This window comes from Engraulis encrasicolus, chromosome 2 (assembly GCF_034702125.1).
Source record: "Engraulis encrasicolus isolate BLACKSEA-1 chromosome 2, IST_EnEncr_1.0, whole genome shotgun sequence".
NCBI lineage: Eukaryota > Metazoa > Chordata > Actinopteri > Clupeiformes > Engraulidae > Engraulis > Engraulis encrasicolus.
The window spans coordinates 12,457,956-12,479,856 of record NC_085858.1 but is presented as its reverse complement, the minus strand read 5'-3'; the positions used below and the strand labels follow the sequence as shown (position 1 = coordinate 12,479,856).

At 42.6% G+C, this 21,901-nt stretch overlaps 2 protein-coding genes and 1 non-coding gene across 3 annotated transcripts; all 3 read right to left on the bottom strand.

Annotated features, from left to right (window-relative positions):
* Positions 1–1,403: 1,403 nt before the first annotated feature.
* On the bottom strand, positions 1,404–13,381 carry plbd1a (phospholipase B domain containing 1a). The gene is made up of 12 exons (XM_063222322.1): positions 12,964–13,381; positions 12,538–12,713; positions 8,802–8,848; positions 8,577–8,660; positions 8,338–8,476; positions 7,796–7,936; positions 7,012–7,156; positions 6,413–6,613; positions 5,916–6,056; positions 5,094–5,279; positions 3,063–3,169; positions 1,404–2,065 (listed from the first exon to the last, which is right to left on the bottom strand). The coding sequence occupies exons 1-12, from the start codon at positions 13,034–13,036 to the stop codon at positions 1,889–1,891; spliced, it is 1,617 nt and encodes a 538-aa protein (XP_063078392.1). The 5' UTR covers positions 13,037–13,381; the 3' UTR covers positions 1,404–1,888.
* trnar-ccu (transfer RNA arginine (anticodon CCU)) lies at positions 13,365–13,437 on the bottom strand. Its single transcript has one exon. It is a non-coding gene; the product is annotated as a tRNA-Arg (tRNA).
* A 551-nt stretch (positions 13,438–13,988) lies between these two features.
* Positions 13,989–21,901, bottom strand: pick1 (protein interacting with prkca 1). The gene is made up of 13 exons (XM_063222312.1): positions 21,733–21,901; positions 21,189–21,258; positions 20,897–21,008; positions 20,567–20,695; positions 20,150–20,216; positions 19,798–19,887; positions 19,463–19,516; positions 19,243–19,305; positions 18,120–18,253; positions 17,630–17,722; positions 17,427–17,477; positions 16,905–17,049; positions 13,989–16,164 (listed from the first exon to the last, which is right to left on the bottom strand). Exons 2-13 carry the CDS (start codon positions 21,227–21,229, stop codon positions 15,908–15,910), a joined length of 1,236 nt encoding a protein of 411 aa, XP_063078382.1. The 5' UTR covers positions 21,230–21,258; positions 21,733–21,901; the 3' UTR covers positions 13,989–15,907.

The window sequence follows — 21,901 nt, the reverse complement described above, 5'->3', positions numbered from 1 at the left end:
CCCTCCTGCATCTGACATCTGCTTCAGAGTGCATATCAGTTTGGATTGCTCCACTGCATACACTACTGTAACTGTGTGGGTGGCAGCTGTGATTAACACTTGGTTGTTTTTCTCAAGGCCAGTTCTCAGCTATGACAGAGATGCTGACTCATTCATTCAGGAAGGATGACTATCATTACAAACAGACCAAAAACGACTATGATTTTTTTTCTAATTAGATTTCATTAAGCCCAAATCAGCATAGTATCCTAGCATCTTATACAAATGTATTCATGTCAGTATACCAGGAACCCAGAACTGTAGCCTTGTATACCACCTTATAATAATTTTATAATAATAATTATACTTCCATTATTATCATTGTTATTTTAACTATTGAGTTTTCTTTTGCCTTTTCCTCCCTTTATGTTTTGACTGATACATGTTTTTGAGTGTCTCTTCTGGACAAGACACTCAAGCAAATGCACCTGGTCTGTCCCCATCAAATAGATGAATTTAATTTAACATCATTAATTAACTTTAAGTAAGCATAATTTTCATGTAACGCTCTACTCGATCAAACAGTCAGCCAGTCAGTGTGGCAGCACCTCTGCCATCTTTTGGGCTTTTGTAGTGTGCTACAGTGAATTCAGTATTGGGGTCCTTCAAGACCTATAATTACCAGACACCACACTGCCATTCAAAGCCAGTACCAGAACCAATTATGGAACCACACAGGCACAACACAACGTGTATCGCAAAACAAGTAGTCTCAACATTGGCTTCGCTAACACATTGAGGTCAGGTTTCTTTATTGACGGTCACTGGAATATGACGGAATGGTTCATTAGCAACAGAAATACATTGTAGGCTAGATTTACAGAACAGGGCTCTGCAGTCATGGCCACTGAGACACAACTGAATGACTGATTAGTAACAGGCAGCATGGTATCCGGGGGCTTCGTGGACAACGCTTGCTTACGCACAAAAATCTATGCAAGTAACTTGTCATGTTGTATTATTTCTATGGTCATGGAAATGTTTGGATGCACTAAGACTGACTTAACATGAAAAAGTGTGTACTATCTACTAAATGTACATGTGTACTAAATTTCACGTGAAATTGGATGTACCACATGAATTAGCATGAAAACCTGTTAATGCATGGACTGATACATTTGACATCTTAGGTAAATAAGTATCGTTTCAGATTTTCACAATAGTAAATCTATGGAAGGCACCAGACCCCTGATCTGTTGGAAGTTCATGAAAACTAGAACATGGACTGGAAACTCAATGGGATCTATTGAGGCCGATTTGAACGCAAAAGCAGGCCCTACTCCGCATCAAAAGGCTTTCGATTAAGGGTTCAAAGCGTGAAAAGGTTTGTCCATTCATTTTTTTGTTTATTTTAAACAAGCATAAAACAAAGAAAGTGCAATTTATTTCAAGTGATAGCCTCACATATAAAACCTTGAGTTCCCTTAGCGATCCAAGAATCTTATTATTCACCCTGAGAGCACAAAACAGTATCTGAGAACACATTCATTGATGTCTGCTGTTCAAAGAAAATGAATCTTTCCACCATCAGCATAAAAGTGATGAATGTCACCCGTATAGAACAAGGAACCCTTCTGTCCATCACATTCAGCAACATCTCTAAAAGACAGGAGTAATGATCCATGATTGGCAAAAACAACCCACACTATTGCACTGTGGCTTCTCACGAAAGGTGACATCAATTAGTCCCAGACGAAACATGCTCACACAAGCATATTCACTCAATTTAAGCGTTTGAAAGAATTCACCTCAAATATTTCCCTCACATTTTCTGTATGGCTTTGGAAATATGATTTGTCTCCTGTAAAAATGCACTGGTCCACCCACATACACAACCAGGTTGGGTTGATCAGGGCGTGAAGAGCACAGGCTGCATGGTGACGAAGGTGAAGTTGTAGACGTGGGGCAGGCCCTGGTGCGCTGTGCTGTTGAAGCGCTCCCAGGAGAACGGGGGGAGGCCACCCTGCGTGGTGGGGCCGTTCAGCGCCTCCGCTATGAACTTACGCGCCCTGCCGAAGTCAGTCACCTGGAAGAAGAGATAAACAGGAAATGGGTGAGGTGCGCCAAGATGGCCGTGGTGGTGGTGATGTCGGCCTGATTTTTGGCTCAAACCCACCCTCGCGGCAACCAGTCGAGGGTTACTCCCCAGGAGAATTGCAAGCGATTGTTGGAAAAGTTTACTTTGTCATGTTCAATGTCGTCACACAGTAGGTTTTTACATTAAAAGGGACACTGCAGGAAATGGTCAAATAAGGTACTGCAACTATGCTGCTCATTGAAACTGCCTATTGCCAAATGTGATCTTTACATGAAAATTTACTAGGTAATAAACAAATATTTTCTAGTATGGTCCAAGTAGAGTCATTTTTGCAGAAAAAAATGGCTGTTTTTGGAAATTCAAAATGGTGGACCATGGAGAAGATCCCCTTTTTCATGCATGAAAAGTGCCATTTTTCCAGTCATAATGAATACTTAGAATTGGTGGTGGTAAGTATTCATGAAAAAGGTAACATAAATGAATGGGCACATGCATTCTGGAAATAAACAACAAAAAAACTCAGTGTCCCTTTAACATTTACGTCTCGAAATAGAATGTTGAGCTGTATGTGCATTTGAGATTGTCGTGTCAGATTCTCTTTATATGTGATGCTTCACATGACCTGACGTTAAACCCGAAACGATTTTAAAAGTTGTGTAGCTTGAGCCCAGCCAATGAGGAAGAACAAGCTCAGAGCAAAAGAAAGGAGAAGGGATATAGTAAAAGTGGGTGTGGTAAGCTGAAATGAAAGCCACGCCAGGCTGTTCTCGAGGTGCCTGCCGACATGCCTGCTCGAACAATGCCTCAAGTGTTTTTACCTTCTCTCAACCCCATGCCTTCAATGCTCTTCATCCCAGAGTGCCAGCAGCCGCTGCACAAGTGATAACGTCTATTGAAGTATGTTGTGAAATAAGAGTTGCCTGGTGCCCGTTCATGTGAAAGGAAAAGGGGAAGGAAAAGGCCATTATTCCCATGGTGCACTTGCCTTGGTGTCGTAGCAGCCCCCTGGCGAGGGCTTCTCCTCCTTCAAGTCGTTGCGGCAGCAGATGGTCTTGCATGGATTGCCCTGAGAGTAAGGGTCATTTTTGTAGTCTGGAGAAAAACAAACAAACAAAACAAACAAAAACATTTAAAGTGCACGTCATTACCCTTGTGAGCTTGCTTGCAGACGAGCATGAATCAGACATCTTTGTAGAGAATATATAAAAAGCACTGGCTAATAAAAACCTGTGGACATGTCATTCATATACAAATTACGTGTCTGTGGAAAGGTGACTTTGTATCAGGCCCAAAAAGTTAGTGCGGTAAGATGAATGTCTCACCAATTAAGGGAAGTATAAAAATCCCAAAAGAGAACAAAACTTGCATAGCTTAGAGCTTGTGAAACGAGTCATGGAAAAGAGAACAGAGAATAAAAGGTTTAAAAATCACAAGACAGCAGGACAGGTTGAAAAATGGGGAAGCCTCAGTACATAAAAAAGGGAAACTGAAGCAATCTAGGAGGCAAGTAGACAACATGAACAAGCCAGCAATTATATTAACAAACTAGACATGCACTCAGAGAAGGCAGACCTCCGCCAAGGCAAATGTTTGATAAAACATTTGACTATGCCACACCCTATTTTTATTTTAAGTCTGTAGCGAAGGGGAGTAGAGTTGCCCAGCTGGGACTCGAACCCAGACCTTCTGGAGTAGTAAACCGGGGCTCTGACCGCTACACCAAAGAGCCAGGCTCGTTGGCATGTTAGTCAGAACACACCCACAACCCTAGTGATGGTCACTCCATCACACTGCCTTCCCCTTCGGGAAGCGCACCCGTGCGCTTCACACACTCATGGTGTACCTCACGCAACTGCCCATCATGCTTCTCCCATCCAGTGTGCCCCGTCATCAATGCTTCACCCATCACTGGGGTACCTCACACCAGGGTCACCAATCCTGGGGGTCCCTCACATGGAATTACGGCTCACACACCATGGGTACGCTTCCGATGGCCTCACGGTAGCCATCCCACTTCTGACACCATTTGTAGCGAAGGGGAGTAGAGTTGCCCAGCTGGGACTCAAACCCAGACCTTCTGGGGTAGTAAACCAGGGCTCTGACCGCTACACCAAAGAGCCAGGCTCCATAAATGCTTTAAACAGCTTCTAAACATAATCATTTAAACATGATATAAATATAAAGTCAGTAGAAAATACATCTGCTGTGGTTTGACTAAGCAAACACAAAACCTTCAGCCTAACTACATATGTTAAAATATTAATCCGGCCCACTTCCTGGAAACCGGAGGTTGACAGGACACTTAAACGAACTCAGAGCGCTTAAGACTCTTTTAGACAATGAGGAATTCACCATGTGCTTGGTAAGTTAAAAAGTTTGCTCTTCAAGAAATCTTTTTAAACCGTTTTACTTAAATCTAAATAAACTCAACATTACAAATAAAGAATGACCTGTGTGATTATTTCAATTGAAACCAAACAGAATGATTGAATGCTTTTAAACTGTAAGGGTTGAAACAATGGATGATGAAGCTATAGCATTTTACAAACTCACTGCAGCTTTGGATTTTAAATGTGCACACTCAACTACAGGAGAGTAATAACTGAAACGTTTGATGAATGAAATGTACAAAGTATAATGCTCAACCGAAGACACAAAATATATTAAGTAAATGGCATGCAAGCAAACAATTCTCCTTAGAGCAACTCTGAATGTCCATGGGGTCTTTACCATTTAGCAGCACCTGGCTGCAGTGACGGCGCATGGTTGCCCCGTCACAAAGTCTTTCTGCCTCCTTTTTGTGTACCGTAGTTAGAAATGTCAAAATTCGCACTGTCCCGCAATTCAATTTGCGGTCACTAGGGGCGTTTAGATTTCTGGGCTAGCAATGACGAAGACAAACAAACAAACAGCCAGACAGACAGACAAACGCGACCGACCACATAACATCCTTGGCGGAGGTAACTACAGACACTTCATTGATCTTCTGGGGGGGGAAGGACAATGTGTTGGGTACCATTGTATCTCATGATGTACTTCAGCGAGTCCAGGTCGTTCACGTTGCCATGGTCACGGCGGAAGATCTTGGCACGAGGGCAGAGGTCATAGGAGAAGTCATCCCCGTGTTTCTCCCTCATCTCCGGGTAGCCGCTGCGCTTGTAGATCTCGGCATGGAAGGGAACGTTATAGGAGGGCCAGTGACCTGCAAAAAGAAATAAATCAGGACCATTCAGTAACACAAAATGACATGGTGACAGCCTGTATACAGGTTTAGCCATAGATATGCACAGTACCGCTGATTTAAAAACAAAAAATATGAATGGTACAGTATGAACTTTTTATTTAAAAGATTATTTTTACATCACCTTAAGGATGTAATGAGATATCATGTGATTTCTCCCAATCAAGTCTTTGAATGCAAGCAATGCCCACACACTGAGCAGTCCTGTGGTTTGAGGTTCATTGTGCAAGAACAGCAGCATTTCTCAATCGGCCACTTGATCTGAAGTGGTGGATTGTGTGTGTCTGAGATTTTGCGGTGTGGTTCAGCCCCTCACCACTGCATAAGGATAGGGTTGGTTAGGGTACAGTGTGCGGTGTGTGTGTGTGTGTGTTTTAACTGTGTGGTTCAGCCCCTCACCACTGCGTAAGTCTGAGGCCTAGTGTTTGTGTGTGCGTGTGCGTGCGTGCGTGCGGTGTATCCCCTCACCTCTGTATAAGGATAGCGTGGGTTAGGGTATACAGTAGTGTGTGTGTGTGGTGCAGCCCCTCAACTCTGCGTAGGGCCGAGGTCTGGTGTGTGTGTGTGTGTGTGTGTGTGTGTGGTGCAGCCCCTGACCTCTGCGCAGGGCGGGGGTCTGGTCGGAGTACTCCACCAGGCCAGGGATCTGCTCCACCACCGTCAGGGCCCCGTCCTTTAGCTCCTTCCCCAGACTCACCCTGCTCATGTCCACCACCATGTACTGGTTATTGTACGTTCCTATTAGAGACAGAGGCAGAGACAGAGAGAGAGACAGAGAGAGAGACACACAGAGAGAGAGAGAGACAGAGAGAGACACAGAGAGAGACATAGAGAGAGAGACACAGAGAGAGAGAGAGAGAGAGAGAGAGAGAGAGAGAGAGAGAGAGAGAGAGAGAGAGAGAGAGAGAGAGAGAGAGAGGAAACCAGACAGAGGGTGAAAAAGCCTGTGTTTGTGTATGTGACAGTTGAGGCCGGGCTACAGTTAATCAATGCCAATATTCTGGCAAGAATCATGCTGCGGCCTACTACAGAAGACGTAAATAAAGTCACACACACACACACGTTTAATCAGAGAGAGTACTTCCATCCCTCACCCGAGTTAAACTTAGAGAAGGTCTCTGCCCACTCCTCCCCCGTGCGCGCCAAGTTGTGGGCCAGCCGCACCCTCTGCCAGGCGAACAAGCTATCTGGCTTTATCAGGGAGAACAGAGAGGAGTTGAAGACGGAGTTGGTGGTCTGAGTCATCATCAGGCCACTGCCCAGGAGGTAGAAGTCGTCCAGGGAGACCAGGAAACCTCAAGGGTGGAAGTGAGACAGACAGACAGAGGAAGAGAAAGAGGCAGGTGTACTTGTTAAGTTAGTGGTTCAATACAGGGCAATATGTGAATGTACGGGCAATTCATGTGCCGTTTGTAGACACAGACAGAAAAAGAGGCGTCTGTGATAATGTTTGACTATTTGACCTAGAATTGGCAAAAGAGGCTGTCGACAGACAGATCACCATGACTACTAGAGTAGCCAAGTAGAGTTGAGTTACTCTATTGATTTGGAAAATAAAGAAGGCGTGAAGCAGCCTACCAAATACATTACAGGACAGTGACAATGCGTGCACACATCTGCATACATAAGAATGAACTTAAATGTAAAAAAAAAACATGCTAAAAAAAAAAGTACTGTCTGTCCCTTCACCAACCAGGGTAGCTGCTGAAGGACATCTTGCCCGTGGCTGCTGAAGACTCATGGATGTTGAAGTCCCAGTGCTTGTAGATGCGCATGGTGGCAGCATAGGTGTACCAGCTGGAGTGGGCAAACAGGAGATCCTCAAAGCCTGGCAGCATCTGAGCGAGGCAAGGTGAAGCAAGGAAGGACAGTGGGTTATGAAACAATAATGAAAATCCATAATTTTAGTCACTAAACTTACAAAGTGTATATTTCTCAACATGTAAAAGGGAAGTCACTTGAGCTCTAGCCTTCTTGGTGCTTCCAGTCCAGGATGGTAGATAATGGAAAGTAAACTGGTCCACTTCAGAAAGACTAGGCCAGGGATGACTGTATATTTCTCAAGTCATTTATCTAAGGTGCCCATCTAACGTGACACTTCATTAATAGGAAAGTGTTCGATGTGTGTGGACTCATGCTTTGAAAAAAAATGTCAGCACTGCTGGCAGCAGCTGACAATACTGACCACCAATGTGATTAGCTTCAATCTATTAACATCCCACGTTCCCTACTATCTAGACATAGATGCAACCAGGGGTCTAAATTAACTTGAGCCAACTGGGATAATGCTGTTGAAAATTCAATTTGGCTGGTAGAAAAGAAAGCTGGGGCTACTAGCAATTTTTGTTTATGGCAAGTGTGTGTTTGACTAGTGTGATTAACATCTACAAGCCAAATTTGGCTAGTGATGAAAAAAGTTAATGTAATATAGCCCCCGGATGCAACCACATGGCATACTGTTCCCTCCTAGTGAAGACCTTGATGAGGGCGGAGCAGTGGCCCATGGGGGGCTCGCGGTAGTGCTCCAGGGAGGGCCGAGCTCCAGGTATCAGGGCTGGGATGAGATCCAGCAGGTCTCCCACTCCATTCAGGAACTGCACAGCAAACAGGGACAACGGCTGTGGAGGAAGGGAGGCAGAGGATGAATGGATTGTTGCAACTATGCTGTTCAGTGAAACTGTGCCGTCTACTGCCAAATTTGACCTTTTCATGAATGTGAATAGTAATGAGTTCTCATTAGTAATGACTCCAATACTAATTAATGCTAATAGTTACTAGTATGACTAAAGTAAATGTAGCCTACGTTCAGCTAAAAATGCCCATTTCTGGAAATTCAAAATGGCGGACCATGGAGAACTATGATATACATGTCATTTGTACTTAATTCCACAATTTTGTGATGATCTTACCATTTGAAATACTCATACTATGCACAATGGTACATAGTAATGTTACAACAATGTTACAACAAACAGCAAGGATAGGGTTGCCTTGCCTACAAGGTCCTCCTGTCACTCACAGTTCTCCCCTGAGTTTTAGCCCAGTGGGCCACCCCAGCTTGAAGACCATCCACCTGAGCCACCAAGAACCCCACATGGCGCCAAAATGGACTTTCCTTGTTCAGTTTCACCTGCTGCCTGGTCCAGTTGTCTTGCTTACTGGAACATAAAGTTTAGTCGGCCACTGTAGTCAAAAAGAAACTTTTCTTTTGTCAAGAAGATTTTTTTTCTTACAAGTACATAAGGATGGCAGACTCACTTCATGAAATCCTTCACCAACTTCAGTGTTTTCGAGTCCCCGATCAGCTGGGGGTACATGTTGTGGTAGTTATCATAAATCTGACTGGAGAAAAGAAGGGAAGTAGTTAACTCAGAGATTCTAAGAGTAGGCTAATCCAGCCTCTCTGGTTAACCTGCGGTTTTGCTCACAATGCAGATTTCAAGACTGACAAAGGGCACAATTGTGAAGACGTCATATGCTTACTCCGCTGTCAGGAAACCTTCCAAGTATCCTGCAAGAAAGTAGGTGACCTCATCCAGAGTCGGCTCCAGCGCACATCTCTTGGTGGGGCGTAGGTAAACAACGGTGGGGCACTGCCATTTATCAAGTTTGAGTCAAGTTCACCTATAGAACTGGCGGCAGTCACGTTTAGTTCAACCTACCCACTGCACAGGCTGATCGCGCTACTACTGTGGAAAACACTTCCTCCTCCCTACCAGTAAGTACACCAATATGTCTGCAAGCAAGATTGTTTAGTGCAAGGTGGAAACCACATTCAGCACAGACGCGATATGTGTCCAGGATTACACTGTACTTTTATAGGCCGTCAAGATACACCACATGGCAATTCACAGCAACAGGGGACGCTGATAACCCCAAGCGATACGAGCATTTTGGACAAAAACGCTATTTGATTTTGAGCTCTGCTTCTCAGCGTTCCTTTCACTACACCACTCCAAAATATAGATCCAAATGGTTGCGTTGTAATAGGCTACCGCTTACAGCAACAATTTACTAGCCTAGAAATCTAGACGCCCCTAGCGACCGCAAATTGAATTTGCTCCCGGGGGCAGTCTAGCGGACCCCGGTCGTTTTGCGAGGCTGAAAGTTATCCGATGACAGGGCCAATCAAATCGCGAGGGGGGCCGGGCTACCTAGTAAACAGGAAACTTTCTAAGAAGAAGCATGGTGTCCGTCCGTGCTACGTACAGCACGAAAGTGTTTACTTAATTTAAAAAGCCTGGATGATAATACATTTCGTGCCATGGATTGATGTAATAATACACCATGAACTTATGGGGCACAAATAGACCTCAACACATTACCATTTGATCATTCGATGTTTTAAACTAGCTCGGTAAGCTAAGTTGAGCATTTTACAGAACCAGATAGTCACACGTTATTATCAGACCACTACTGTAGGTGTAGAATGAAATTGCTGCCCCAATTTCTAACAAGACACATGCCATTAAAAACGAGACATTTGGGAGCTTTGGAAGTCTTTGAGTAGCTTACTAAATAGATGGGAATGACACCGAGTCTACCAAGCTAGTGGCTAGCTAACCTGTCGTCAACAACACAGACCTAGGTATCCAGGTTAGGGTTAGTCTTAGAAAAAAAAAAACTAGGGTTAGAAACAAAAAACTAACATCAAAAAGATAACTAGCTCCGTTATATGGCGGTGGGATCGATAGTCAGTGGGAGCGAGCTGACCGGGGAGCGTCCTGCGTTGGGAGCGACAATCCGGGAAAGTTATGGGTAGCTGGCTAGCTAACGCCGAACATGCCATGTTGACAACAATCATAAATATAACCATTTAACAAGCCCCAAATTGCTCGACATTTTGCTGATTGATCAAGGAGGGTCATGTGGTTGAAAACGAGGCATTTTTGAACTGTATAAGTGAAAACACGATTTATTAGGAAACTTGTTTGTGGCTGTGGTCATCACACGAATTCACTGCTACGACGGCTGGAAGTTGCCGCTTCAACTACAAAGAGGCCCTCGCTAGTGGCTAGCTAACCTGTCGTCAATAGCAGAGCTAGGTATCCAGCCTTGTATTATATGCCTGCCCCAAATTCTAATAAGATCCATGTCATTAAAAACGAGACATTTGGGAGCTTTGAAAGTCTGTAAGTCGCTTACTAAATAGATGGGAATGACACCTGGTCTACCGACCTAGCGGCTAGCCATGTATTAGTTATGGGTATACAGCTGGCTAGCTAACACCGAACATGCTATGTTGACAACAATCATAAATATAACCATTTAACAAGCCCCAAATTGCTCGACATTTCGCTGATTGATCAAGGAGGGCCATGTGGTTGAAAACGATGCATTTTTGAACTGTATAAGTGAAAACACGATTTATTAGGAAACTTGTTTGTGGCTGTGGTCATCACACGAATTCACTGCTACGACGGCTCGAAATTGCCGCTTCAACTACAAAGGGGCGTGTCGCGTGTACGAGACAGCTGTGACGTTACACAGAAGTGTGTGGGGATTGGTTGTTTGCCATCCAATTGCGTGACGTTGAGTGCTGAAGCAACCGTTTATCCCGCCCACACTGCTGCCCAGCTCTCCTAGACCCTGGTACAGCTTTTTGCTGTACGGGTCTGGCTGCGCTAGGCTAACAATTTACACTATGCATTCAACAACGGAATAACACTCCACTGGGATTATCATTCTGGTAGCCTGTGAAATAGCTAATGAAGCCAGACGTGGACATGCTGTGGACCATGGACAGCTACCACCTCCGGTAGAAAAGACTAGAACCTAGAGTAGACAGTCAGAAAATAGGCACGGCATGGTGCGTCATTCGCAGACATCCCGATCTTCCAAAGAGCCGTCAAACTATCCCATTCATCCTCACTAAGCGTCATACCACTGACACCAATATTGGACCCAGGCTAAATGTAGGTGGCATGGACGCTGAAATATTCTACAGTAGTTTGTCTCGAGGATGGACATTTCAAAGAATGTCAGACGAGACGAACCTAAAACCGTGTAGTCTATTAATACAGCGTTTGATTTTTTTTTTAACTATGCGTCGTTAGGACAGCAAACAACATTATCAATTGGGCGCACTGGCGAAGTGAACACAAAGACGCAAGACCAAAATCCAGGAACCCACTGCCCCTGTGTTCTGTTGCCAAAATCACTCGTGATGAATTGTTCATCTTTGAGACATGTACCCATTGCTATGTAGTCATTCAAAACATTCTCACTAGTTGCAGGTTAAGCTTACGCCTGAAATGTGAAGTGAAACACTGTAAAACACATACATTGTGCAACCGATCTATTTTTCAACAACTCATCTTGACAACCTGCCTACTCCGCTGTCGTTTTGACATTTAAATAGCCTTGAGGGAGTTTTTTCAAACTCTTCATAGAGGAAAGTAAACGCAAAACGTGATGAGCATGGGCACAGAGTTTAATGTGCACAAAATCTTTTAAAAAGAATAGAGCTACTACATCTGATAAGCGCACCGATGGGTAGCCAAATTTCAAAGCCAAACTTCAAAGCATGAGGGGCTAGTAGTGACAACAATCGCACAGGCAAAATCAAATAGACCCAAGTCAAGATGCCGCGGCGGGCAAATTTAACAATCAAATTTCCTTACCTTAAAATGCTGTCTTACAGTGCTTCTCGCAATTATTCACACCGTTTGACATATCCAACCCAGCTAGCAAACTGCTAACATTATTTTGCTTGTTGTCTCCATTCCACCTCCAGCAGGCTATATGACAATGTCATCATGACATTTTTGCATTACCCACATCCAGAAATATGTCATACGTGGATGGGTTATTTATGTTGTTTTAACTATTAGGACATTATAACAAATCAATATGTATTATTATCATTATTATTTTACTGTTGAGGGAGATATCGCGCGCTAGTAGGATGGGTGACGTACACAACGCTACGGTGTGCCTTTGAGGACAAACTGCTTGCTTTACCCACAGATTGTCACATGCCGATGTCATTAGTGCCAGATGACTTAAATGCAAGCAAAACCAAAATATATGTTCCCCATTTTAATTGTATTGCTGTTACTTTGTGTAATTTAAAAAGGATATTAAAATTAAACAGTCAAAATGCAATGGTTTAAAGTATGTTATATTTTTTTTTTTGTCCTGTGTTGGGTGCTGGGGCACCAGTGGCCACTAGGGGGGGCACTGCCTACAAATGCCCCCCCATAGCGCCGACGCTGACCTCATCCGTTTCTGTTGTTATTCCATAACCTGCTCGTAGCTCAAGAACTCCCCAACCGGTGGTTGACAGACTATCGTTGAAAAACCCATACGCGTCGCCCTCTTTCTCCAGCACTCCATCTTTCAATACGACAGATTTGTATGTAGCATCCCAGTACGCGGTAGCCAGTCGTACTTCTAATTGTGAAAAGTAGAAAGGCGTGAGACTTGTGAGTTGTAAGCAACTACATAGCGGTTGTTGTTTTCTTGTAAAGTGTAGAGACGGAGACGCGTGTGCTTAATGCTTTCATCGCTACTGTAGCAGGTAAACAAATGTCGCACAGACAAATCCATGTAGTCTATCACTTTACAAGGAAACAAAGACGCCGTGTGCAAATTATCGCTACTGTAACAGGCAAACAAATGTCGCAAACAAATCTTTACTTACGTTTCGATTGAACACAAGCTACAGCTAAACTTGCAAACGCCAGGGCAATTAATAGTTTCTCATTCAACCGCATGTCTTCCACTTGGATGATTCAGCACACGACACGTTCCAAGTCTTCGTCTGTGTGTGTGGTGGTGGTGGTGGTCAAAAAGTTGAACCTATCCTGTTTTCAAACAAGGAGAAATGAAACTCGTTCCACATGATAGCAGGGAATGGTGCTTATTGGTTGAGCCGGTGAAGTGGGCATTCCACTTGGTTACCAGACATTTGTGGGAATACTTTCGATGTATTTTACGCAGTAATTGAAAGTCCCCACCACTATTTGAGGCGAGGCTGGACTCATAAAAACAGTTGATCTAACCTGCACTGATCAAATTATGTCTGCCATAATCAAAATGTTTCACCCCAGATGGGACTCGAACCCACAATCCCTGGCTTAGGAGGCCAGTGCCTTATCCATTAGGCCACTGGGGCGGGGATAGACGGTATGGGGGCCGTGCCTTATTTAAACCAATAGAATCCGACTGGGCGTGGTTTAGCTGTTCTGCACATAGCATGCAGTAGTCAAATGTTTATCTATAAATAAGGCAATGGAATGAAGGCTCTGTTAACTTGAAGCATTATTCATTATAATAATATCTTGTAGTAGCAGAGAACAAAGCAATATAATCTGCATTATGACAACAACAGTCTAGAGATACTTAATTCATTAATTTATTTTAGGATTTGATTATCCACTGACCTGTATATTGTTATACACGTTACTGTTATTATCCTTTCACATTTTTCATTAATTTTCTTTAGTATCATTAGAAACATTACTGTTTAGTTTGTATTGAATTGATTATCATTATCACTATCCTTAATATTATTTGTTATTATTATCATCATCATTGAACTGGTTGTAGGCCTACAGAATGTTGAGCAGTTATGGTTGTTGTTTTTAAGTGCTTTATACACAACTGCATTTACCGACACAAATTTGTCTCCGGATTATCAAAGAAGATTTATGGGAGTACAACACATTTCTTTTTTAGATTGTTTTAATGATGCACACATATAAATCAAACATCCACTGGCACTCTAATTTGATTGACCTACGTCAAAGAAACCGCGAACCAAACACTGACAAAACTCAAATGACATCAAGAAAACCACACAAGCTGGAAAGATAACATGGAAATCTGACGTATGAAAACTAATAATCCCATCACAGCGAGGGTGTTTTCTTGTGTCGCTTACGCAAAGAGACAAAGGTGGTTTAAGAAAAAATGAGAAGAGTGGAAAAAAATGATCAGTGTAAGACAAATAAATAAGTTAAATAGGTCCCTTGATTATCAGTGAGCAGTCCAGTTACAAACATGACTGCCCAACATGCTCTGCTCTGGACAGGAGGGAGGGTGCAACATTTGAAGAGTTTTGTTGCAAAATGACACAAGTGCCATTGTTTGACTTTTGTATTTTATTATTGGAAAGGTCTGTTCAGACATCCTAGCATCTTATGTGTGAATTCTTGCCATTCACATACTGACAACATACTTTTAAACCAATATAAAATGCATGTTGCAATGCAACGCACAGTACAAAAATGTCAATGTCCCGAAATGTTCCAAAATGCACATTTTGCAACGAAACTCTTCATTTGTACCCCAAGGCAATGGCCCTTTACAGAACAACCACCCTAATAATACACACTTGTGGAAACGATGCCATTCATTTGGCATCATTTTGAAAATAACAATTTCTACATCCCAGTGTTGCGCCCCCCCCCCCCCCCTTTTTTTTTCAGGCACAGATGAGACTTTAACTAAAATATGATGTATAAGAACAACAACAAAAAACCCTCACTGTAAGCTTGCTCCATATAAGTCTTAGCTGGTGGTCAGAACAATCAGAAATGTGATTTAAATATTTCATGGACTTTGGAAAATTCTGCTGTAACAATTTTTTGGTATTGTAATGTTTTTTTGACGGCTGCAGTTGTGGCCTCCCCCAACAGTACCACTGGGATAGCATAAGCATTATGTAGATATCTGACCATGCCTTTAGCTTGATCCAAAAACTTGATGCTTCAGCATCAGGGGGGAAAAGTAGTTAATATGATCAGATATGATAATATGATATGATCTGACAGGGGATGAGACCGTACCTCCAAGGAAAGAGAAAGCTGAAGTCTTGTTTTTAAACATAATAAATATTATATATTATTATATATAATAAAATTAATAACACATACAGTATGTATTTTTGAACACCTTTTTGATTTACACAATCTATATCACAAGTGTTTAGAGGGAGTGGTGCAAAAGGCACCCCAATACCATCTGATGGAGGCAACCGTCTGCTCATTTGGAGTTCAGTGTAATAAAAGGCCAGTAGTGTTTGGTCAGAACCGTATATAAAGGCTCTGTGTTTGGTGTACCACTGAGGACACCTAGTGGTATGTTTAGAGATTGCAGGCGCTGCCAAGCACCTGAGTGCAAGATGACAGATGGTTGAGGAGAGAAAGAAAAGACTTACATAACTGAAAAAACGTTTGGAAATCAAGATGTTTTTAAGGAATTTACCTTAAAAAGAAATACGATTGCCGAATTGAAGAATTCCGGCAACGTGAAAATGGCTGAAGATGAAGATCGATGATACTATTGTCTGAGCTGGATCTGGAAATAGGAGCCAAGGTCCAACATCAAATGTTAATCACACCAGGTCTATGTAAACCTTAATGGAATGCCATAATTTAAAACTTCAAAATCATGATTGATGATGATAAATATGCTAGACAAAAAACACAAGGTGAAGAACAGAAGTTGGGAATGAGGTGTGGGCGATGGTTGATACCTTTGTATGTAACCAAATGAACTCTCATTCATTCCTTCATTTTCTTTGCATCCATTCATCCATACTTCCATTAATTGATCCATCCATCCATCCATCCTTCCTTTATTCATTCATCGTCTATCAGCTTCTCTGCCCCGTTCTCTGTTTGCGAGGCGTTGTTCTTGTCTGTGGCTGCCTCCTCCTCTTCCTCCTCCTCGTCCTCATCTGTGTAGGCCTGCGTCTGGCTGCCATAGTTGATCATGGTGCGTGACAAGTCCACCTCGATGGGGAAGACGTCGGCCTCCTTCAGAACAGCGTAGCACTCGTCATAGTAGCGCGACATGCCCGACACAAAGCGCTGAAGCTGGAACACAATGTCTTGGACTGAAACACAAAAGAGAAGGGCAGTCAGTACGCGTTGTGACATGCAGGGAATACCTTTTTAACCCATTTCATCCTGGACACACATATACACTACATTCAGGCATTTTATTAAAAATGTGGGTATGTTAGAGCTGAATGAACACATTCTAATGCAAAATGAGGGTCCAAGATTTTAAATGCAACTTATTTCATATTTGTATGTGTTTCGGAGCATGAGATATTTAGGATTTAATAGGTAGAGGGCACCCTTTCCCAAAAAGGGCTTAGGTTAAAATGGGTTAAAGTATTTTGGGGGGCTTTTGGCCTTTACGTATTCTTGACAGGACAGTTAAGGACAGACAGGAAATGAGTGGGGGGAGAGAAAGAGAGAGAGAGAGAGAGACGGCGAGGGATCGGAATCAAACCAGGGAAGCAACATAAATTGAAAGAGTACGGTAGTCTGACAACACACTAGTTCAAAGCTGAAGGTTGTGGGTAGAATCAACTGTTGACATTCAAACTGCCCAAATACCTAAATTCAATTTTTCACTCCTGGTCACAGATAGGGTGTTGTGATTTGAGGACAGATTTGATGGCCCAGTTACGAGTTTTTCCTATGGTGTGCAGACCAACATTTTCTGCTGCTATGGTTTGTCAAGTTTACTTGGCTAGCCTTAAAGCAGAGAAAGGATGATTCCCAGCAGTGACGTCAGAACAAGCAATGGAATAAGAATGACACAAAACGTTGCGTTAAAACGCACCATGTTTCTGGTCTAGCAGCTCTATCTTCTCCAGCACGTCCTTCCTCATCTTGGCAAAGCGTGCTCGTGCCTCCTGTCGGCAGCGCAGGACCAGCCGGTACTCATAGTTCCCTGTGCTCACTCTGTACAGGGGCTCCCCCAGGGCCTGGCAGGGGGAAGACAAGACACACAGACAGACAGACAGAGAAAAAAGAAGTTAGGAGATGTACTGTATGTAGCAATGGCCTCCCAATTTTAACCAGTTCATGTAACCTTATTATAGTGTTGGCACAAAAGATTTGGTTGAACTCCAGGCACCCTTTCAAAAGTTATAGCGTTAACAAACATCTGTGGCAGACAAATGGATGCACAGGACAACCGAAGAACAGCGTCTCTCTGGCCCAAGGCCTAACGGCGGGCAAATGCATTCCAGTAATGACTCTGCACTACTTTTGTGTAATGGCATCCAGCCCCTAAGTCTGAACGTGTTGTAACCAGGTAAAAAATTGTACAGAGACATTACAAAATACAAAAAATGCTTACAATACAGCTGTACTCCTCGTCGTCCATTTCCTTCACTTTCAGGCAATATGACTGGAGAGAAAGATGGAAAAAAATGAGTGTAGACTATGAAGACCAATAAACTTTTTACACATTTATTAAACACATTTATTCACAGTACTATGTTATTTAGGCATATACAGTATGTCAATGTTTCTTGCTAATTGTATCTGTAGTTTTCTCACCAGGTATTCAAACTTGACGTCCAGGTATTTGCGAATGGTCAGCTTGGTGTCAGGGATGGCCTTATGCAGGTAGGTGTTCAGATCATGCAGCATCTACATGAGGAGGTAGAACCAGAATGAAATGAACAAGAAGAGATTCACATCAATCACAAGTTATATGTAAATAGGTGTGACTAATACGTTTTTGATGACCCCACTTGCAACTACTTTTAATGGTAGCGAAGGGGAGTAGAACTGTCCTGCCAGGAATCAAACGCGGACCTTTTGGGATACAAAATGGGGGCTCTGGCCACTACACCAAACAAGACAGTCAGAACACAGCCACAACACTGGTGATGGTCTTTCACATTTATCATCACATCATAGTGATTAATACAACTCCACTAATGTTGCTAAAATAAATGTTTAATTTTTCACAATTATTTAATATATGTCCCCATCAAACAATAAAAAAAGAAAAGAATGATGAGCCGATAAAATGAACGCTAACCGGTTTGATGGTCTTTAGCAGCTGGATGCCGTATTTCTCGATGTTCCGGTGTGCCTCAGCAAACTTAACGAACGCCTCACTGGCAGCAGCTTGGGGCTCCCTCACTCCGATCACAGAGAAGACATCCCCGAACGCTGAAGTCCCCATGTTGGGAAGGAAGGACAACAATTAGCATATTCACATCACCAACACATGTGGGTAAATCATGCACTTGGTTTGGTTGCTAATTGTATAGATGTAGAGATCTATGACTCTTAATTTAATTTGTAGACAACATAGGTAGGCAGTGCATCACAAAAGTGAGCAGTTTGTACTTTGCCTTTGTACTATTCACTAGTTTACTGCCACACATGCTTGACAACAATTTATCTTGGTCTCATCAGAGACAAACAGACGGAAGAACATGGATTGCTGGAATGTCCCATGGTCTGATGACACCAAGATGAAAACAATAGTTTTAGATGGTGTCAACAATGTGTGGCAGTAAACAAGTGAGTAGTACAAAGAAGAGTGTGTCCTGCTTACAGTCAAGCTTGGTAGTGGGACTGACATGGTTTGGGGCTACATGAATGTTGTCAACATTGGGAAGTTCACCAAAAGAAACATGCATGTCAACATGCAAGGTGACTACTGAAACAGATCATGACCCTCTTTATGCACTTTTTTACATAGGGGTACACTCACTTTTGTTGCAAGAAGATAATCTGTACAATACTTTTCATTGTATCAAAATGAAATTTCTTTAGTGCTGTCCAATGAAAATATATAGTTAAAATATGCAGAAATGCAAAGTGTGTACTCACTTTTATGATGCACTGTAATAATAACAAGGAATTCTATTCTATGCCCCACAGTGTGCATCAAATCCTATAACAAGATTGTATTCCAACATATGCTAATTGTGGGGCAAGAGATTTTTTTTTTAACTGGTTATGCCCAGTAAAGGAAATAGCACTTGCAACGAATCCATATCCCTGTCCAACGTCACATTCACAGACACACAGAAATATTACTACATCTGCCTGCCTTTGAGACCCGCACAGACACACGAAACATACTGTAGCTGGGCAGAGGCTATAGAAGTATAGCAATACAAGACCACACACATGTTGCAAACACCTACCTCTGTGTGTCTGAGAGAGCTCAAAGAAGGCTCTGAGTAGTCTCTTGGTGTGTTCCATCAGTCCTGTGCAGGAGAGAGAGGTAAAGGGATGGCAAAATGGTACTGTTAATCACACAGCTTCATATTAAATCCATTTTGAACATTATTCATGTGGTAACAGGTTCACTATAATACTGCATCTTCCAAGTCTGGACAATGGTAAAAAACAATGGAAAAAAACCTTTGTAGAGCTCAGCAGTTTTTTCAAGCTCCTCCAGTCTCTTCACCAGTCCATCTGTAACAATTGCAAACACGCAAGACATGTCTCTTTCAAAATGTTTCACAAAGTAAGTGGTGCAATATATCCAGTATATAATGCATTAACACCCCACTCTAAACTGAATTCATACACAAGTCTTCCGGACTCATCTAAATGTATACACACACACAACATCCACAACAGATCAGGGCTGTGTTTCTCAAAAGTGTAATTGTTAACAACTTCGGTAGCAAATGGCAAAGTAACTCATGTAGCAACTATGCCCCGAGAAATGGCAACTCCAGCTGGGCTCTCACCGTTGCACAGGATGGCTCTGCTGAGGCCCAGGGCGTCCGCTGTTCCTGAACTCATGTTCTCCACAAGACGGTGCTTCACCTTCTTCAACACTGAAGGAAAGACACGGAAAACACATCAGTGCAATAATGCAACTTAGCAGCCTTTGATAATCACTCAACACCTCCCCCACCACCCCATCCCCACAATCGCTTTTCACAGTTTTCAATAACAGCTGCATACTACATATTACTACATACATATCTATAAAGAGTGCCGTATTCCGATTTAGCATTGACAATTGAGAAAAGGAGAAAAAAAGCTTCAATTTGTTGAGAATTATTGTGGGCTTTTGGGAAAATGAAGTGGACTTACCGATGTCAAGAGACTTCCCCTGCTTTGGATCGGCTTGCAGTTTATTATAGTGAATTATGACTTCACCCTTTTAGAACAGAAAAAACACAATATTATCAGCCTCAATGGACTAGGCAGATAGCAATGAAAGACAGACAATGACATGTTATGGGCCGTGACTACTTCAGTATGTTTGGAAGTGCCCAGAAAGAGCTGCCCTAGCCCCAGGCCAGACTCTTGACACAATGTGTATGTGTCTCTACTTTCCAAAAAAACCCCAACTAACCCTTCTTTGCATCTGTACTTGTTGTTCTGTATGTTTCCTGTGCACTTTGTATCTGCTAGTGATGTTGGCTTTTATCATGTCCTCGTTTGTAAGTCATTTTGGTTATAAAGCGTCTGCCAAATGCAATGTAATGTAAGAGTCCTTGGCCGTACCTGCACAGCCTGGATCATTTTCGCCACCTCCACTTTGGTCTTCCCCTTCACTGTTTTACCGTTGACACCAGTGATCTCATCACCAGCAGCTAAGGTCCCATCGATCGCGGCAGGTGTATTGTCAAAAACCTGGGAGGGAATAGAAGATAACATTTCACAATCACTGGTTACTTTCTGTAGACACACAAAAATGCACGCAAATGATTTTCTATTCAAGGACAGAACCCATCTTGCTCACACACGCGCACGCACACACACACACACACACACACACACACACACACACGAAGTAACAGTTCAGCAGAAACATTTGGTTCTCTCAGTTATTACCTGTACAATGTAAAGACAGGGGCAGTACTGTGCTCCCCCTCCAATGCTTATCCCAATTAGGTTTTGACCATCCTTCTGTAACGTAACTGTTCCAGGAACAGTTGGGATCCCACTTCAAGAGAAAGATCAGAAATCACATAGGCCGCGTATTTGTATTTGCCATATAACCTAAATATATCACCTTATTTCTTTACTGTGATATTCATGCATTTACATAACAGTTTATGCATCTATTTAGTACCTACAGTATTCGTTAAATAATTAATACAAATGCCCGCAGATTATAACTTACAGTTTGTCCTCCTCCAACTCATAGTCCAGATCAGTAAACATGGTCAAGTCAGACCTTCAATGAATGCGACCTGTGGCAGACAACACAATTAATTACATTATAAATAAAACACTGGTGATCACAGACACAGGCAGCTCCCAGAAAAGAGAAAGTGACTCCTCACTCCAAACATTCAGAAGAGAAAGTGTCACCACGAGAACGTCGCTCGTTCCTATAAAACCACCTAATTTTAAAACTGGAGCTCGTCTAATAATGTGAGTACACTTCCTTGAATCGTGAACAGTTCATGGTTGCAGTGCATTTAAACAGCTGGACCGTGACAGTGGTACACGCAGAAAGACTCTCTTACTACACCAGACTGTAACTACCTTCATGTCTGTAAGAAATACAAATAATTTGAATGCGTTTCATTCTAAATAGCACAGAATGTCTGTAGGCCATCCAATGAAGTGGCAGGTGCACAGTCTCGAATTGGTTTGGCTAATGTTAGCTAGCTAACCAAGAAATGCACATCACAAAACGGAGAGGAAATTCTTTGGTGTACCTGGACCGGTCGCTTCAGCAGCGTGCGTGTATATGTGCTGTCTTCATACAAAGTCGTATACTGTCCTTTCCAACTTCAGAAATTTTACAGAGATCGCATATTATAAACTAAGCTACAATATAATTTCTCTGAGGCTACCTGCAAACACGGGCCTTCTCCTCCCCCCTCC

What these genes read in the sequence shown, in the direction of transcription:
- pick1 (XM_063222312.1), bottom strand. Translation starts at nt 21,229, where the DNA reads ATGTTTACTGATCTGGACTATGAGTTGGAGGAGGACAAACT. An exon ending in GCTCTCTCAGACACACAGAG is followed by an intron (nt 18,254 to 19,242) that starts GTAGGTGTTTGC and finishes TGGGGACTTCAG; the next exon opens with CGTTCGGGGATGTCTTCTCT. An exon ending in ACGTCAAGTTTGAATACCTG is followed by an intron (nt 17,478 to 17,629) that starts GTGAGAAAACTA and finishes CTTTCTCTCCAG; the next exon opens with TCATATTGCCTGAAAGTGAA.
- plbd1a (XM_063222322.1), bottom strand. Translation starts at nt 13,036, where the DNA reads ATGCGGTTGAATGAGAAACTATTAATTGCCCTGGCGTTTGCAAGTTTA. An exon ending in CTAAAACTCAGGGGAGAACT is followed by an intron (nt 7,937 to 8,337) that starts GTGAGTGACAGG and finishes CTTCCTCCACAG; the next exon opens with CCGTTGTCCCTGTTTGCTGT. An exon ending in ACTGCTCCGCCCTCATCAAG is followed by an intron (nt 7,157 to 7,795) that starts GTCTTCACTAGG and finishes TGCCTCGCTCAG; the next exon opens with ATGCTGCCAGGCTTTGAGGA.